Genomic DNA, 14,241 nt, shown 5'->3' on the forward strand with positions numbered 1-14,241 from the left:
AAGAACCGATGAGATTTTGCAAATTTTATGCGTTTTATTGTTTAAAAAAGTTCTCAAGCTCTTAAAAAATCACCCTGTAGTTCACGGAAATACAAGCAATAGGTTCCGGAAGTACAAGCAATAGTTGAACTTAAATCGTTCTCAGACTAACTGATATGAGCTTGCTAGCCGTACAGATTGTGGTAAGTTTAAGAGGTAAAAGGATTTTACCCCCTAGTTTATGCTAGGTGCACATAACCAATTTCATCACTGTTTTGCCATCATGCTTAGAGTTCGACTGATAAGCGGCCCTTACACGAGTCATTAAAAATGTCATTACTAAAAAATACTATCATTTTGATGAACTTGTATGGTGAAGTAATTACGAGTTTTCTATCAAATTTTAAATACATCATTACTTAGTCATCATTAAAAATGACAAAAATAATTCTCGTGTAAGGGCTGTCAATTTCAATCTGTTGACCGGGTTGCTATGATTGATGCTGAATGGGTAGTTTCGTCAGTGTGATAGAAGGTAAATCCACGAAAAATTGGAAATTTTTGTTAATTTTTTAAATACAAACGTTAAACAATGAACAGACGAGTTGCGTTGCTTTATGATGATGGTCTTGAAGGATTGCACACTGATTTCTTCATGTACCCTGTTGATTGACTTACGATAATTTGGAAAAGGAGAGATGATACTTAACCTCCTTTACAATAGGCCGACGACTCTTCCAAAAATGTCGCTGAGTTATGGCTCTGTTCGATACATATCCCAATTCGTTGATTTGTAGTCGAGTAATCCGCAAAATCACGTGGTGACGATATTAATGAGATGAATATTGGCGCAATAACCCTACTAAAATGTGACATCCACTGCGAGCCACAATCGAAAGTAAATGAGTGAAAACAGCTGTACATGTCATGGAATTTCGGATGACGGATAAATACCAGTTCAGTTGTTTGTGAGTTTGATTTGAACTGAATGTCAAACAGTAAAGTCGAATTTATTGAATCGGTTCCTGGATACCTACATGGATGACTTTGGAACGTCCATCTCAAAATGCTTATTTTTTTTCTAGTTTTACTTTCTTGGCTGTATAAGGATTTCAATAGGTTTATCAACAAATTCAAAAAAAAGTACAACAAATGACTAAGAAGGAGCAGCATATTTGTAAGTTTGTATGTTTCTGCTAAAATTTCATAAGAACTGTACTGACTTGGCGTTTATTAATTATATAATTTCGAGGAACTAATTAAATATTTTATCTTTAAAACAGGTTCGCTGAAACGTGTTTGTAGTAAAGTAAAATCAATATGAATGAACTGGCGTTTTAAGATTTGACGAAAATAAACTCAAAGCGCTCTTGGTGATGCTCAATGTTTAGTCCGTTTTTTTTCTTTTGTGAGTTCCGCCTGTTTATTGTGTTATGCGAAATTTAAAATTTTCGTGTAAATATATATTGGAATTTCAGATCACAATCGCTTGGTTTTCAATTAAGAACTATTATCTACCGTTTCTCCAGTGTTATTATTCAATTTGTAATGTATTCGATTATTTTAGTATAGCGAAACTGCAGTTTTGTTTTCGTAAGTCTTGCTCATAGCAAAAATAGATGTGTTTTTTGTTCTCATCACGAATTGGCGTTTTGAAAAATTAATTACAAAAAACAATGTTAATATACATGACTTTTCCGTTTTTTTTTTGTTAGGTGACCGACCGAAGCGGCGGGTTGCTTCGATCAAATTATTGTTTTCTTTTTGTTTTGTTTTCATTGATGAGTTCTTTTTAGTTGATCACGTGTGTGTTAATTTATTCTAGTCTTAAAGCGTTTCCTGGTTATCAGTTTTTGTTTAGTACGAAAAATACCTTTTTGTTTGACCCTCCCAATCGTTCTATTTCGTGTTCGAATCTCACCGTATGAGGCGAGCGTATGTTCGAATTTTCCTAATTTGGTTTTAACTGGTGGAAAGATCTCATGTAAATATATGTTTGGTTTCCGGTATATTGTTCGCCTTAATGTCTATGATTTTTGCGTTCGATTTTTTCCTTGTTTTATTTTTATCCTAATTTGATAATCTGAGAACAAAAACTATCAACTAACTTTTCGTCAAGGGGCAAATTCGGAGTGGACATGGCCATCTGTGTTATACTTTTGATAGAATATTGGTTTGCGTTTGTGTGAGTGTGGTTACATTTTAATACCCGTTTGAAATTGAGAGAAATGAAACATTTGGTGGTAGAATGGCAACCGTTCGGGAAACTTGCTTAGTACAGTAAGTTGTTTTGTACAGTTTCTGTTAAATTCAGATTGAAATGAACATCTTCAGGTGACTTAGATTTTAAAAGCTAACAAATATTTTAATAATCGATACCGTAAACAAATTTCCAGAACAGTGCTGATCCTGAATTTCATTTTGTAATTTATTTACTTTTGGTTTCACTTGTTTTTTTTTCCTGCTCGATTGGTTATACGTAATTTACTTAGATTGCCTCTTTTACAGTGTTAAGCGCCTCGTTTCGTTTTCCGTTCGTATTTAATACTATTTTAAATATATCTATCAACAGACAGTTTGTATCGTTAATGAGTTTTCCTTAGGAAATAAAAATCGCTATATAATCTCGAACACTGACTGCTTGCCGTTGTCCAGATTTGCCCCTCAGAACGAAATTCTGGTTGTTTGATTTCTTACAATGATGATTTCATGATTTGTTTTAGTGTGTGTATGTGCCTACAGATAATTTTCTATTGCTGAATAACATAGGTTTTGCCTCTGCACTAAAGAAAAGCGTCATCGGATTCGTGTCTGCATGACACGGGAAAATACTGCTTATAACTATATTTCAGTGTCACAAGTTTCAATGAACGATACATGATTTGTAAGTCTAAAATCATTCACAATTAAATTTATCAGATAAAACGCTAACAAAACTAAAAAACAATAGTTGCCCTGAATTCTGATATTTCTGCCGGTTCGCCGATACGGCAGAAGGTCGGTTGTAATCAAAGTAAACATTGAGTGAATTAATTAGACTATTTCGCTCGGCACTTCAACAGCTTTTTTATGATTCTAAACAGTTTGTCAGTTAATTAAACTGGTTTTCAGTCGAAAACATTTTCTATCGTTTAGTGTTGTCCAAAAACCAATTTCACTATATTCCCAGATAAGAAGCACTTGGCGTTTTCCAGTCTATTCAAATTGAAATGAAGAAACTCCATTCATGTTTATTTGTTGGTTCAGTTCTAATTCGAGTGCGTTCTGTTTGTTCCACATTGTTTGAGCAGAAAATGAAATCTTTGCCGGTTTTTTTGTTTGTTTGTTTGTTTTCATTTCTTGATTTTCTACATACAACATTCAAAAGCTAACCGAACGAACCACTTTGTTTAGTGAACATTTGAAAACAAACGAGATACTAAGCAAACAATATTCCTAGGATTGGGTTAGTGGTTTCAATTTATTCTATTGGTTTTCTTTTTAATCACAGCGCTAGAAGTTGTTGATTTTTGTGTTGTCTGCAAAAAACGATTTTTCGATGCGATTCGTGCTCGGAGACGATTCGAGAAACACGGTCACGTTAGTGCGGGGATTGCAGTTGGGAAAAACCGATCATTTAGAGTACATTACGGAGTACGGATAAAACGTGCTAAAATCTAAGCTTAATATTTCATTCCGTGCCGATGTGACACTTACAAACTCTAATAAGCACTAATGTATGTGTTACTACTAGCGAACGATGCTTCCAGTGCTCCTGGTTAATATTTTGTCACCAAATCAGTTGCACTGCAGCGTCGTTCCTTTCCTTAGATAAGAGATAGAGATGAGAATAAACCGTTTACGACTAAGACCATTTCAATGCCTATGCAAGGGGATAATATTACTGTTAACGTTTCTTAAACAACTACAATGAAACTGATATCCTGATCACCGTACGGAGCAGATCTTGTCACATCGTTAACCGTACGGGATCAAGTACCGAATCGTCCATCTTGGATTTACCACATCTTACACATTAACACTCATTAAGCACTAACAGTTAGGCTGAGTTTGAACTTGTTTTTGTTGTTAAAACTCAGTTCGCTTTAGAAGGAGAAATAAGACACTTAAAAGCTAACTCATACTCGTGCCATATGCATATGGGAAATACACTTTCATGATTAATAGTTATGTATGTGTGTTGATTACTACTTTCACAGGTTTTACCCTAAACCTAGAAAGTGAAGTATTTTGCCTAATACTACCGTCATTTGTTTTGCACCGAATGAATAGTCCCAGTAGTGAACGGATACCAACTGAAGGAGACTTGTTAGTAAACATAAACAGCCGGAATAGTAAAAGAAACAAAGAACATATAAATATATCTATCTATTTTGTTTTGCATTATAACAATAGTACGATTCGCCTTTTTGCTTTGCTACTCTATTTTGTTTTGAACGGTTTTACAAACATATTCACACTTTTGATTTTGCATGGCAAAGATTATTGGTTCTTTGGATTCAGACTTTGTCGTTGTAGGATAGGAGGGCTAGTTAAATTTTACTACTTGTAGTATTCAACCAACCGGTAAATATGTTTTGTTTTTTGATTTCACGATTACTTGGATTGCTGCATTGTTTAGTTGCTAAATATCACACTATTGTCGTCTTACAATCATCACGTTTAAAACAAAACCTTTCGGTCGACCATGCGACCGGTTTGTTACTACAGAACGGTACTACGAATAAATAAATCTCCTTCAGCAGTAGAGTGTGAACAAATGAAGAGATGTTTTGAGTGAAGTGAGTTGGAATAACCAAAACCGTTGTTTGCCAGAAACACAAACTGCATGTCGTCGTAAAAAATTAATATTTCTTAAAACACAAGATCTACAAACTATAGAACAATTTTCAAGGAAATTGTAGCTTTTCACATGATCATTAATGAAACAAACACAAATGAATCGAATCATCTCGGAAAAAAGTTGATGCTCAAAATTTAGGAACTTTGTATTGGGTCCACAAGACCTTTCATTTGAATCTCAGTTTATGGAAATCAGTTTACCCATCTTTGAGATATGCACGCATACATGGTCGAAAACGAGACGTAAATATAGGCCGTAGTGAATGGGAGACTTTACCATACCCGCTATTTAACCCAGGCTTGGGCCCATCCGACTACCACTTGGCTCGATCGAATAACGAAAATTTTCCTTATTTCAACTTTCTGAAGATGCAGATGGCCAGCAAAGATAATTATTTTGCAGTTGAAAAGAGTAATTTGATTTGGTAAGCCATTATACCCCGTATAATCATTTAGGATCATTTAGGAAATATTTTATTTGAAAAAAAAACTTGTGTACGAGAACTGTTCACCAAATGCTAACCTCATGAAGCATACTCATCAGCTGACGCACAATTAATTAACGAACAAAGCAACTCTGCTTGTTCGGGTTGTGCTGTGAATTGTACCTAACATACGAATGTGTGAATAGCACAGAGGGTGAAACTCTTTTGTTATGATTCGTTGCTTTAATTTGCAAGCCCTGACCCTACGGGCCTCGGTACAAAAATTGGATTCCACAGTCATTGCATAACCTTTCTATGTGTGAAAATGCAAATAACATCGCAATGCAATTTACAAAATTCACCAGTGATAATCCCCATGAAATACTAGAATTTCACCGCACTACCACGAGACTATACATGGTCGAAAACGAGATGTAAATATAGACAGTAGTGAATGGGAGACTTTACCACACCAGAGATGCCAGGTCATTTTTTTCAAAAATCTGTGATCAAGCCAAAAACCCGTCTGTGAAAATCTGTGCCCGTTTTCCGTACCATAATAGCAGATCAAAATCAATTTGGTGAGCAAAAAACAAGGTCTCACTACCAACACGCTCTGTACTTTTTAATGTTAAACTGTGCTCGATTTCAAAAATCTGTGATTTATTCCAGAATCTGTGGAAATCTGTGATAATTTTCAGAAATCTGTGAAAATCTGTGATAATTTTCAGAAATCTGTGAAAATCTGTGTCATTTTAAAATCTGTGCAGAAAATTGAAAATCTGTGAAACACATATTAATCTGTGAACCTGCCATCCCTGTACCACACCCGCTATTTAGCCTAGGCTTGGGGTCATCCGACTACCACTTGGCTCGATCGAATAACGAAAATTTTCCTATTTCTACTTTCTGGAGATGCGGACGGAGACAGCAAAGATAGTTATTGTGCAGTGGAAAAGAGTAATTTGATTTGGTATGCCGGGGTATATTAAGTATCATTTAGGAAATATTTTATTTGAAAAAAAAACGTGTTCAATTTAATCCACCTAACAGCGAGATGATACCTTTTTTTTATCAATTCGCATGTGTTTTTGCATGAATATTCTTCGGTGTTTCAGTTTTCATGACATTATTTTAAGAAGCGTCGTTTTTGGCGGCAATTTGAGATTTTTATTATTCATTATTCTGTAATGTCGAAACTGCAAATCGGATGGAATTTCAATCTAAAAGTGTGACAATCGATTGTCCATGATATGTCGAAGTAGGTTCCACTTTAGAGTTTATGGTTATTTACGGTACTTCCAGAGCCGGTATACAGGAACCAGCATAACCCAAAACGGTTCATACGACCGTAAATTAATATGACGAACAAATTGCAAGAATTTTGAGTCTAACTTATATATTGGTAATTCCAGAATCGGAAGCCGGAATCAGTAAAATTCACCATTTTGTATGGGACCATAAGTCTTTCAATTTGAATTATTGTTTACGAAATTCGATTTGGCCTTTTTTGAGAAAACGATTGATCTTTGAGAAACAAATCTGCAAACCCGATAAACCTGATTAATTTATGTGGAATGGACATTGTTATACTAATCAACCGGAAGTTGGATCTGACTAAAAAGCAAGACCTTTTATTTAAATCTTAGATGGTTCTAAGATTTCATTTGAATCTTTGATCGGTTCAGTCATCTACGAGAAAAATGAGTTACACTATTTTAAATTCGTTTCACATATCCTGTAGTTCCGGAACCAGAAGTCGGATCCAAACATAATTCAGGAACCTTGTTTGGGAGCGTACGACTTTTCATATGAATCTGAGTTTGTAGAAAACGGTTGAGTCATCTCCGAGAAAAATGAGTGAAATTATTTGTCACACACGCATTTGCTGATCTCGACGAACTGATTCGAATGGTATATGGGAGTTGTGTTCTTCCAGCATTTATTGCTGTAAGTAGTTTAAACCAATACAATTATGGAATTGCTTTCAACTCGAAAATGCTGCCATCATCAGGTTTACATGTGTCATTCGAACAATTATGTTGCCAAAAACGAACCGTTCTAAAATCGGTCCGAGGCAAATTGTCATGAAAAAGGATGCTGTACGCAGTCTTTTTGGTACTTAGAAACAATTGTATGTAACAGTATAAAAAATCGTGTTTCACGTTGCTCCCAAGCATTGCGTTATCATACAGCGCTCAAAATTGCTACAGATGGAATAAGGCGAAATCTCGATCTCGATCTCAACCTCTTTGTTGACAACACACATACACACACACACGGACATTTGCTCAGTTCGTCGAGCTGAATCGATTGGTATATGACATTCGGCCCTCCGGGCCTTGGAAATTTTTTTCTAAAGTTTGAGCGAATTCTATACCTATTTTTTATATATCTAAAAAAGTTAGAAACATAACCGCGCAATCGACTTTAAAAATCCACATGTACCAAAATAACATTGTTCTACTAATAAATTATCCATTTCAGTTGAAATCTCATTAAATCATTGTAAAAATGCTCTGGATTCTGAAAAAATCCGAAGGTTACTATTTCTCCAACTTTCAACACAGTTGACAATTATTGCCACGTGCAAAATTCCAAACAAAAAGGTTTGGCGTTTAACGAACGGCACATAAAGTAAATCTGCCACATGCTTGTGTGCACTTCCCTACAGCGCAAACGTTTCGCACCGAGTCGTGGACTCATGAAGTTGCACGTCGTATTAGTGACGAAACTTATTCTGATTGAAAATCGATTTTTAAATCAAATTGATGTATATGAGGAAGTTCAATCAACTCTTTACTTGATTTTATGTAGAGATACTGAAAAAGGTTTGGAACTAAATGATTTGACCATAATTGTGTATATTGTATTCTTTCAGCTATGTTCATACTTTGATTAATTTTCCACATTTGTTTGAAGCGAAAGCTGCACTGAAAAGCTAACAATGAACATAATAGATCAAAAGTTCAAAAGAGCGTTTCTAGCGGTTACAAAAACACTAACGTATAGAATTTTAAACTTGAATACCTCATTTCAGATTATCATTTTTATATTTCAGGCCCATTTAATGTATTTTTTCTGTTATTCGTACGCAAACGACCAGCAGCTGAGTGATGGAATCAAGGGATTCATTTCAAAAGGTGGTATTTTCTACGATATTGGTATTCCATATGCTGGCTTTATTTGCATTTCTTTGGTGCGAATTTCGCACAGCGAAAAGTGCACAACCTATCAAATGTTTCTAGATTTGCACTAAACTGATGATTTTTACCTTCGATTTGCAAGGAAAGTAATCTTAATAGTTTTTTCGATAACATTTAAAGATATGTGATGTGGGATGTGTGTTTCTGGAATAATACGGTTCACGAGGACCATTTCATCCAATAACACCTAGTATTTCCATGCAAAATACATGTAATTCTTGTCACAGACAGCAATATGGTCGATTGTAGAATGCTTTGTTGTTTCTCTTTCCACAATACCTTTTTTCTTTCTTACTAACTTCATTACTCTCAGCACGGAACTACGATTAATAAAATACTCCATATATTTCTCAAAGAACCTGCTCATGGTCCTCAGAACATTGCAATGATTAAGACAGAACGGATATTATCCAATGATCTGTGGAAAAAATAAAATATGCTAATCAAATCTCACATGATTGGTGGTATGTATGTGTGCGTGGATTGCAACGTGTATTAACTCAATATTTCTGTGTCCCCTGCTCTTTGGCCCAGAAAGGGAAATGAAATCATGTTCTCTTTGCAACCTCTGGGAGCTTCAAACAACGTGGACAACATCGTCCAACGTCTGCACACCTAGTAGTTTGATTGCATGTTAAATTTAGCTCTCTCTTAAATTGTGTTGTAGAATGCTAGGTACTTTCTCTGACATTCATTACATTTGCTCAGTTCCTCACTAATTCTACACTCACTCATCAATTAGCATTCATATCCCACTATGCGGATGCAAAAAAAAAATACAAAAAAAAAAACATCAACAAAGATGGAGACAATCAGAGCAGATTAGAAAACCTTTCGTGTGTACCATTTCAGACTTAAGAAACTATATAGGAGAGCAGGGCCAAAGCGGATACAATACGAAATTCTTCCAAGTTTCATTAACGAAGACATGGAGAACACCGAAGCAGTTGGTAGAATGACAAGATAAAGATACGATACAGACGCACATTTCCTGCTCAAGTGACAAATTCTCTGGCGAACTTGCAATAAAGATAGCTCGTATCTTTCGTTGCAAATTGGTAACCATAACGGAATCTGTCGCTTGGGAGAAACGGAATTTGTCGTTACTGGAACCTCGTCCTCATGTGCATCTCGTGCACTGCACAACCGGTAAAATTCAGTGAAATTGTTTTTTTAGATTCTCAATTTATTCGATGAAAGCAGGTCGGATGGTACCGAATATAAAATTATGAGCGATTTTTAAACAGCAATTCCACAAAATTTCAAGTACATCTTGTCACTGTGTTAGTGTTTTAGTGTCAGTCAGAAGGAGCTTCAGTAGCTTATGCTTATAGCAGTAGAAAACAAGTTGCTGTCTCAGTTGCAACGTCAAAACCATTTTATTGATGAAGTTATTGACAGATTTGCTCAATGTGCAGAACGTCAAATGCTTCTATTGTGTTGATGATACGACATAAGTTTAATAAAAAAAATAATATCCTAAAGTATATCAATATTTCATTGTATTGAAAATCACAAACGAATATTCATTTCTCAATTGTTATCTTTCATTTGAAATGGACTGTTACAACTGATTTCATACCACATAAGCAGTGCACAACCCGTTAATGTCGTAAATGGAGTTTTGTAACCCACACCCTCGTTCAGAGTAACGAAACTACGTATTCTGAACAGATACATGTATCAAAATCTGCTTCAATGTTTCTGTTAAGAATTCTGATTTATGTGAGTGAGTTATTTGTTACGATAGTTACGGTCTGAATTGTCTGATTGCTGATTATAAGTAATTCAGTCTTATTTGGGCTAGTTTTGAAAAGTGGTCCTGCAAAACGGTATTCGATATAATGGTTTTCGGTGACATAATCAGTTTTAGTGTCCGCCGTATTGCAAGAAGTAAACTACAACGACATCGGTTCGATCTGTAGAATTGTTGGATGTTTCGATGCAGGCACACTACGTTAGCTACTGATAGAAAATCAACACCTGATGATGAATTGCGCAACAGAAATCAACCAAAGTTATGCTCAACAGAGAACCTGGAAATGGAATACCGTAACTTCGAGTGTAACATTAAATAGAGCATTTCTTGTTCATTTAAAGCAGGCGGATGGCATTCCAACCTAGAAACGGTGTTGATTCAATAGAATTAAATCCAATTTTACAGCAAATTACTGTGGAGTGAAACTGTCCATTAACGAAACAATAACCAATTTTTATATCGACGAATTTGTGTTTCCGGCAGTTTCTCTTGGATGTGTAACCTCTTGTGTGTACCATCTTTTCTAGTTTAAGATACTATTTTATAATAATTATTGTTAATTTACTTCACCCCAGTATTCTACCGGAGGAAGTGTCAGAGAAGATCAATTCCAGTTCACGGTTACGAACTAGATAAGATGATAGGATAAGGGAAAACTATGCTATTAATGCCTATTAGTGCAAGTACAGCTAGATTATCCTTACCAAACCGAATCACCTATATCCTACCTGGAAAATTCACGTCAAACATCTATACATTTTAAAAAACCCTTAGAGTCGTCCTCCGTCTTATCACTGAATTCATTTGTTTCCACAAATATAAAAGATCCGATCGTCGTCGAAAAAAAAACTTTCATTCGAAGCTTACGTAAACTGTCGTTTTATGTAGGCTTCGATCAACTTCGGTGTATCCTCGGTACAGCCAACCAGTTCGAGTATCCCTTTGGTAGCTGCCATATCTCTGTGATTCAGATCCTGCTGGTGACGACTCAAACTGATGATGATATAGCTGTGAAAAACAAAACAAGTTTCCAGACAACTGACGCACACTAACGGAACATCAGACAAAAAGAAGCAAACTTACCGAGCACTCCTCTTCGTTTCGGTGTTGTAATTGTTCAGTGCTACAACCGGTGAGTGTCGCTGGGGATTGACCCGGATCAAAGAGTCAACGATTGTAATGAAAACGTCCACTTTCTTTTTATTTTGACGTGCATACTGAATCGGTTGCGTGATGTCGACCACAGTTTTCTTCTTGGCAATCGATTGAATGTGATCACAACCCTGAAAGAAAGCCATCTCCCGAGTGAAGTCCACATCGGCTAGGATATGCGGCGCCTCGGTGAATGTTAGTACTTGCAAGTGTGTCTCCCGCTTGAACATGGGAAGGGTCAACAGTACGTACGCTGCCTGTGTCGACATAAGTCGGTTTCCAAATACACGTTCTGTGAAAACAGAATGCGAGTTAAGGAATACAAAATTTAAAAAAAATACATTTACTATGATGCCTACTTTTTGTTTGTTTCGATCTCAAGTCCAGTGTGATTAGAAAATTAAGCCCAGTGCGTTGATAGTTCAGCATTGAATGGTTCAGAGCGTTGTAGAATTGTCGGAGAACTGCTGGATTTGCGATTGAATTTTTCAGAGCTAAATTATTGGTAGTATGGACCGCTTCTTTGACAACGTTCAGATAACGCTGACGTTCCTCAAACAAGCGCATGATCTGATAGATGCAGATGGGCTGTATCTTCGATTCCGATACCGACGTCATGCGATTGAGCACATTACCGTAGGCTTCCGATAGTTGTGTGTCATTGTCCTTCAGCAGTTTGTAGTCTTGCAGTACAAGTGCACTCTTCACAATATCTCGATAGGACATGTGCGGAAAGGCAGCCTCCCATACTGCCGGTGATCGATGCAGCTGAGAAGGAACCATATCAATCGAATACTGGTGAGCAGTAACATAAGCAGATGCTTCCGCAGCCGTTCGAACGGATTTGAATTTCTTCATACGACGATAGATCGATAGTGCCTTACTATCTTCCTGTTGAACTTCAGTTTCAGTATCGGATTCTGCCTTTCCGGAATCGTTATCCTGCTTCGACTGGAAGGAACGTTTCCGTCCTGCACCTCCGAGTGCTGCATCAACAACTTGCATTTTAGCGGTATCTTTCAGGTTAATATGAATCATTACTAAAATATCCTTGTGGCTCCAGTTAAACCAATCGCGATCCATCGACAGTAGCACTGCCAATTTTTCCGCCGTATGTTTATCGTACCATTTGGTGAGAGCTACCCTCATACCATTGCCGAAACCTGCAAAGGATGCATGAAGAACGAATGGTTCTGAAATATATGATAAACTCTTACCTTTTCCATTTGGTTTTGAAGCCAACTTTTGATAAAAGTCAACAAACAGAAACAAATCCTTGGAGCTTCCAATGAGCGTCGGTAAAACTTCATACACCTTGTGCTTTTCTTCGGGTTTTATGAAAGAACGCGCCAGGAAGGCTAACGCGAAGAGACATTCATCATTGCGTACTAGTAAGCCGCTTTTCATGGCCTGCATTTCATGGAAAAAACCCATGATGTTGAAATAAATATGTTAGAACTAGTTTAACTAGGAAAATAAACTTTTAGTTCAGTTTTTCACATCCAGTAAGCTAAATTCCAGACGATTTTTTTTTTGTCATTGAACAAAACAGAACACGAACGACTGAATTTTATTTGGGCTGCTCAGCAATTCACAATTCAAAACAAACTTTCACGACATATTTTGCTGGTATCTTCAGCAGGTTTCTGCGCTGAGATAATTCTTCGAATGATTACCGCTGTTATTTTCGTTCAGGAAATTACATTTTTGTTTCAAACTTGATTGCGTGCGACCAGAAAACAACTAGACAGGAGACAACAAAAAGTAGTCACGACAGTCTCAAGAAAAGATGGACGATTTTCCAACATTGCAGCATATGAACACCATTCCAAGAATTACTCACCTTAGTAATCGTAGCGACCGGACACTCCGTCAGTGTCACACCTTCGGCCTGTTTTTTCGATACCGGATCATCACTGGTGCTGCTGCTACTGCTGGTGGCTGCAACCAGAGTCCGGATAGGAGCCAGAATGCGACATCCTTCCTCGATGTCGAATGGTCGATTTTTTTGTATGTAGAACGGCTGGTCGGTGCCCAAGTACAGGTATCGGGTAATCACTTCGGTGTCATTCATCGTAGCCTGAACCTTCCACTAGCTAAAACAACGGTGTACGTGGAACGTTGGCACGGGGTTAATACCTATTTCGATCGGAATGAAGTCACCACACAATTATTTTCACTTTACTTAATGGCTGATCCGAAACTCACAGAGAAGAGGGGCCACTTTTCACTCTCAGTCGATCGTCTTCTTTGATGTCGTTGTCTGCATGCAGGAGTAGATACTTGTAGTATGATATGCAACAAACATTCATAAAGAGAGAGAAAAGGAATCGGAATGAATCGCGCAAGAAAACATGCAGAAACGAATATGGATACGCAACAGGCCGGGATGCCAAGTCAACTTTTTTAACGAAGGCCAAAATTTTGCTGGAGTTCATTGTTTTGTAGATTCCCGTGGTTTTCGTATTAAATAAGACAGCACGTTTGAATAGTAGTATAGGTTCATTAAAAATTGAAAAATATATCGTAAATCAATATCAATTTGTGTGGATTGGAAATAATTTAGCTCGTATTTAAAACATTTAAAAATTTAAAGTAACAAGTAACATCTTCAAAATCGGCATCACTGGCTGCAAAAAAAACAACCGAGAAGGGATGCCAGATTTACAGTATATTAAAACCATTTTGACATTTCGTAGTGAACGATGAAATATAAGGTGGAAATTAGAGTGCCTATAACCACACTGAGCAAAATACCATAGTAACCGTAGCCTGTTTTCCATTGTCATTTCAACTATACGCTTAAATAGTAGCAACAATCATGATATATGACTATTCACCATCTGTATTGTATAAATTACCAGACAACAAAGACTAC

General features: G+C 36.7%; 1 protein-coding gene across 1 annotated transcript; it reads right to left on the reverse strand.

Annotated features, from left to right (window-relative positions):
- Positions 1–941: 941 nt before the first annotated feature.
- Positions 942–13,699, reverse strand: LOC131427122 (RNA-binding protein RO60-like). The gene is made up of 6 exons (XM_058590047.1): positions 13,572–13,699; positions 13,207–13,502; positions 12,581–12,773; positions 11,723–12,526; positions 11,295–11,655; positions 942–11,219 (listed from the first exon to the last, which is right to left on the reverse strand). The coding sequence occupies exons 2-6, from the start codon at positions 13,435–13,437 to the stop codon at positions 11,075–11,077; spliced, it is 1,734 nt and encodes a 577-aa protein (XP_058446030.1). The 5' UTR covers positions 13,438–13,502; positions 13,572–13,699; the 3' UTR covers positions 942–11,074.
- Between the last annotated feature and the right edge of the window lie 542 nt (positions 13,700–14,241).

Source organism: Malaya genurostris, chromosome 2 (genome assembly GCF_030247185.1).
Source record: "Malaya genurostris strain Urasoe2022 chromosome 2, Malgen_1.1, whole genome shotgun sequence".
Lineage (NCBI taxonomy): Eukaryota > Metazoa > Arthropoda > Insecta > Diptera > Culicidae > Malaya > Malaya genurostris.

Coding starts and splice junctions, on each gene's coding strand:
- LOC131427122 (XM_058590047.1), bottom strand. CDS start 13,437: ATGAATGACACCGAAGTGATTACCCGATACCTGTACTTGGGCACCGAC. Junction 11,656..11,722: donor GAGATCGAAACAAACAAAAA/GTAGGCATCATA, acceptor CTGTTTTCACAG/AACGTGTATTTGGAAACCGA. Junction 11,220..11,294: donor GAAACGAAGAGGAGTGCTCG/GTAAGTTTGCTT, acceptor TGTTTTTCACAG/CTATATCATCATCAGTTTGA.